Source organism: Sinocyclocheilus anshuiensis, unplaced genomic scaffold (assembly GCF_001515605.1).
Source record: "Sinocyclocheilus anshuiensis isolate Anshui unplaced genomic scaffold, SAMN03320099.WGS_v1.1 scaffold946, whole genome shotgun sequence".
Taxonomy (NCBI): Eukaryota; Metazoa; Chordata; class Actinopteri; order Cypriniformes; family Cyprinidae; genus Sinocyclocheilus; species Sinocyclocheilus anshuiensis.
This window is the reverse complement of record NW_015540927.1, coordinates 253,323-259,111: the sequence shown is the minus strand read 5'-3', so window position 1 is coordinate 259,111 and position 5,789 is coordinate 253,323. Positions and strand designations below refer to the sequence as shown.

Sequence of the window (5,789 nt, the reverse complement as noted above, 5' to 3'; positions counted from 1 at the left end):
AAACCAAACACCAGCGCCCCCGCCTCTGTGTCACCGTTGGAACGCGACTGAAGTACAAAGCCTATAATTTACTTATAATAGTTTAGCATTCAGATACGTTATGGAATATTTGGATTTGTGCCGAATGAGAGAGTTAGGATACACGAGCACAAAGCTCCATTTCGCAAACAGTTGAATGCACAAGCCTTTAAAGTATACTCCTTTGTCAGTCTGTGAGAGACGCATTCAGAATCAGCACATGGTCACTGTCTAGTGGGCTTTGTTTTCAAGTGCGCAACTCATGGCATTCGCTGTTCTTCTGCTGGTGGCCAGTTATCAAACAGCGTTGCATTGCTGTGGGCGCGCCCTTCTGGATTGGGGGTGAATTGCCTGTATTCGTTGTAAGGCCTCATGCACCGAACCGAGATGTCTGTACGAACGACACATGTATCGGTTCGGTACGAACACATGTATCGCTCCACCCCTAGTGAATAAGCCTCATTAACTATACTAATTAATTAGCTGTAGGCTGTTTAACGTTCTAATTGTTTGTAGCAACACATTAATAGACAAAACAAAATTGGTGAGGGATTTACTTAGAATCAGTATTTCATTCAGAAATTGCTTACATTTCACAAATAATTACAAAGAAACTGCAAGTGACACATTTAATTGAATTTTGAAGTAGACTGTAATAGTGTTTTCTGTAACACTTTACAATAAGGGTACATGAATAATCATGTACTAATGCCTAAATTAATACTTAATTCACCATATACTAATGATTATTAAAAGTTTTAACTAATGAAGTGCTATCTTTAACTATGACTGGAGTCATATGGATTCACGCATGAATAACGGCAGCCTTAACTACATGTTAGTACATGTTTGATAGTTAAGAACTATAAATAACCTTTGTCTTTGTTTGTTGTACTGGTGGTTTAAAGGAAAAAAGATGACTCTTACTGCATGTTAAATGCTATTTTATTTGATGATTTGTTAATGCGTCATTGTGTCATGACTTTACTTTGAGGGGCACATCATTACTAACTCATTATTAACTACCCATAAACTAAAATCAACTCATGGTTTGTTAATGCATTATTTTGCCATGACTTTACTTGAGAGGGCCCATAATAATTAATTAATTATTAACTATCCATACATTAACATCTACGCATGGCTTGTTAATGCATTATTTTGCCATGACTTTACTTGAGAGGGCCCATAATAATTAATTAATTATTAACTATCCATACATTAACATCTACGCATGGCTTGTTAATGCATTATTTTGACATGACTTTACTTGAGGGGGCCCAATCATAATTAATTAACTGTTAACTACTTACTAAACTCAGCTCATGATTTATGTTATACTTTCTATCAAAAACACATGTACTAACACAGTGAGTATTGTGCCCGATTAAGAGATGTGGTGTGGTTTTTTTAAGAAGTCAGAGAGCCAAGGTACAGGATCATCACGGCCTGCATCTGGATGGAGAGTGAACTGTACTGACACCCAGCAAACGTCATTTCATTTTTTAAGCTGCATATAAGTCACATTAGGGTGAGTTTAAAGGGAAAGAGAACAACACAAAACAGACTAGATAAATTATTAGTGTATTTAGTGTATTTTCTATGCTTGATGAGGAGGATCACATTAATCCTTCGCCACCCAGTAATGATTATGACAATGCTGAAGGTGTCAAAAGCTCAAATTATGATATTAAATGAATTAAATTAATTTCAAAGTCAGAATATTTCTTATTCCTTCTTAAAGAGGCTGTTTGATTTAGTTTACCCATAAATGTTAATTAATGCATTAACTATCAAACATGTATTTAAGGCTGCCGTTATTCATGCGTGAATCCATATGACTCCAGTCGTAGTTAAGGATAGCTCTTCATTAGTTCATGATTAGTTAACACCTTTAATAATCATTCGTTTATGATGAATTAAGTATTAATTTAGGCATTAGTAAATGATTATTCATGTACCCTTATTGTAAAGTGTTCTTGTAAAATGCCAATAACCTTTATTTACAATGTTCAAAAATCTTATATAATATTATATAGGCATTAATATAGACTTCATTTGATGTGTAGTCATAATTGCATATATGTACAGCTGCTTCAAATTTGGCTCATCCAATTCGATTATTTTACCAGCACAATTAATAATGTGAGAAACATGATGTAATTCTTAACTTTTTTTGTCATTTGATATAAAACTAATTAAAACTGATGAAATCGTAATCTACAGATTTGAATGGTTTCTAAATTCTCTCTCTCTTTTTTCTGGTCTCACATTTTTTCTTTCTCATCTTGTCTATTCATCATCTCACATCTTGCATGTGTGCTGTGAAATATCTGCATAGCGTTGCGCCATTGCAGCTGCATGGCTCTTTGGTGTTTCTAGACCTCAAAGCGGTTCATTTTCACTATTGCTATAGGTAGATATCAGAGAATATTAACTCAGATTCTGGTCAGTAATCCGGAGGCTAAAACATGAATGATTTAACATGTCTTGTGTCACTGCTTTTATTCAAGGTGTTAAGCAGCACATGTATGCTCACAGACCAGCAGCAGCTTCCAACTATTGAAACATAAGCTGCTGGAAACCCAGCACAACTCAGGAGGGGGGGGAGGGGGGGGGGGGTGTTCCACAGGGATTTTATCATCGGAATCTGGTTTCGGATCAGAGAAAAGGCTGATGTTTTTGAATTTTAATGGACAGAGGGGAATTGCATGATGAGTATGAGCTTTAGTGTGCATAAATTGATGCACAGAAGATGCGTTTTTAGATATACAGTCTCATAGGTCATAATGAAAGTGCAGAAGCCATGTGTGCTATCTATGGGAAATAGGATTCGTTTTGAAGCACAGATTTATAGTCCTTCTATAATTGATTTTTTAAAGTAGTGGATTTATATAACATTAATCAATCCTGCAAGCACTGGACAATGTTTATCTTTTTTATTTTATTTTATGTTTTATTATCTTGTTTTAGTTTTGTTGTGTTTGTTGTTTTGATATTTGTTTTGTTTTGATTTTTGGTTGGTGTCTGTTTTGTTTTATTATTTTTAAAATTGATTTTGTCTTATGCTATATTATCTTGTTTTGTTTTGTTTTTTGTTTTGTTTTGTTTTGTTTTGTTTTGTTCTGTTTTGTTCTGTTTTTGGCTTTGCTGTCAGACCTTGCACGTTGGTTTGTGTATCTTGCTCATTTCGGTAGCAAAATTAAACATTTAAGGCCTGTTCACACACACACAAAGGTTCACCATGAAAATACATTTTTTTTTCACGTGATTTGTCTGTTCAGACCAATGCAGAAAAAAAGAATTGTTACAATGATGGAATGCAAATGTTCGTGTCGGTGTGAACAGAAGCATCAACAGATGTTCCTTTAAATGAGAATGTTTATTTTTCTGAATTTTCACTCTGAGCATTCGTCTTAGTGTGAACAGGCCTTTAGTAATGTGTGTCATGGCATTAAAATTCTTTATATGATATTTAAGATATTGAAAGGCTAAAACAGAGTCTTTTGGTATTCCATTGTGTCTGTCATCTTCTGAATGCTTAAATGCATAACTGTCTTGTTAGGCTCCAGCCATATATTTTTCTTTAAAACCATCTGTCTCTTTTACAGGGTGAAAGCAAAGAAAGGGGTGAACCTTCTTAGCACTAAGTCGAGGAGTAACCAGTGGAAGGTTGAATGGGATGTGCAGTCCGGAGCCAAACACTCCATTGCAACCGTGGAAGCCAGCAAGATCAAAGGAGTCCCTGGGTAAGTGAGCTTCCCCGCTTTTTGTACACTGATCTAGGAACAGCTTCCCTAGTGGGGAAACTAAGCAGTTTGTAGTGAATGGCAATCTGGTTGCAGATCAGCAACAAAAAGAGAATCTAAACTTTCATGTTTGAATCATAACATTCACCCACTCAAACATCTGCTAGTTAATCCAAATAACATTCAGCTAAAAAGAATGCCGTCTGTTCAGTTAAGACCTTTGTTTAAGGATGTTACAGTCTAGTTGGAGTGGCTTACATTCAATGAAACATTTGTACTCATATTAATTAGTACTTCCTGTGTCTTCTTTCATGCTAAATTATTATAGTGGGCTCCCCCAAAGTCCACGGTATAGTTCGAACACTGATTGCAGGGCTTTATGACAGAACCAGCACATTAAAGTCTGTATTCAAAAATTAAGAAACGTACAGGATTCCTATTGTAACCATAAAATAAAATAATAAAATAAAGTCATCCTGAACAAACTACCAAAAATGTACAAGAATAAAAAAATTTAATGTATCCATTAAATTAGGATCATGTTTGCTGCATAGAGGCTTCTAATATACAGATTTTCTATCAGATTATATTCCTTTGTATACACAAACAATTGAACTATAATAGATAAACATTTTTAGAAATCTGCAGAACTCTAGAAGCTTTTTATCTTCCATTCCATCTTCAGGAACACTGACCGATTCATCTAGCCAGTAAACTCATGTGCTATTTGCCTTTTGTCAGGTAGGTCAAGATGTGGTGATTGAGAGTTGGCACAGAGATTTCCAGCAAGGTCATTTAAATTAAACATCATGCTGTTTTGTTCATGTTTCTAAGCCTCTTATACTATATATATACTTCAAGTGGACCCTGGCATATATTTTTTTTTATTGTGTCTGACATGTGAAAAGTCCATGTCACTCACCTGCAACCCTACAATTTGTCTCTATGCATGCTACCAGGAAAACTGTACTTTTACAGGAATACCTCCTGCCCTTCCTGGCAGACAGTATATTCTGACAGCTGCCACAGTATGCATGTTTCATCAGTTTGGAGCTGAAGGTTGTTTTTTTTTTTTAAATACACTGCCAATTAAGACTATTCAGCCCAACAAAATACAGTATAATACTACAGTAGAAAGAAGTTTTTTTTAATATATAATTGTATTAATGCATCTAGTGATCGTTCAGAGTCAGACCAAAATCTTATGGTAAATACACAATTTGTTGTTTGATTTAGTAACCATACCCTTTAAATTGTAACAAAGCAATGTGATGCAGCATACCAAAGCTATTTCAAGCCATCTTCATTTAAGTTCAATGACTGAATAGGAAATCCATTCTAATGGTTTAACACTGATATACAGTTTGTTACATAAATAAAGCTGGGATATGCTAGCATTGGCTTACATATGAACCAGCTCTTACAAAAATAATCTTCTGATCATCAGATTGTTTGTTGTACACTACTGTCCATTTTTTCATGTTTTTGAAAGAAGTCTCTTATGCTCACCAAAGCTGCATTTATTTTATTAAAAATACAGTAAAAACAGTAAAATTGTGAAATATTGTTAAAATTTAAAAGAACTGTTTTCTATATGAATATATTTTTTAGGTTTTTAATGGATAGAAAGTTCAAAAGAACACCATATCTTTGAAATATATTTTTTTTGCTATAATGTAAAAGTCTTTAACTGTCACTTTTGATCAATTTAATGCGTCCTTGTTGAATAAAATATAGAAAAACTATTATATATTTGTTTAGATATATTCTGAAACATACAATATGGACATACTAACAACATCTACAAATGGAAGTATTGACATGTACAGCTTTAGCAATATAAAGATCTTTATGAATCCTTAATATTTTAAATATTTGCATAGTTACTTTTTACTATTATACAGATATTTTACATTTTAGATGCTGTCAATACAATAATGTAAGAATAATATCAGTGTTTGCTACAGTGTGGTTACAAAAAAAAAAGAAAATTTGTACATGCTTTTTATATATATATATATA

The 5,789-nt window shown here is 33.8% G+C and overlaps 1 protein-coding gene across 1 annotated transcript in view; it reads left to right on the top strand.

Moving 5' to 3' along the window:
• LOC107689377 (transmembrane protein 132E-like) overlaps positions 1–5,789 on the top strand; it is a 104,664-nt gene that overhangs the window by 51,145 nt on the left and 47,730 nt on the right. The window contains exon 3 of the mRNA XM_016487339.1: positions 3,630–3,767. Coding sequence (XP_016342825.1) covers positions 3,630–3,767 — 138 coding nt within the window. The remainder of the gene's footprint in view (positions 1–3,629; positions 3,768–5,789) is intronic.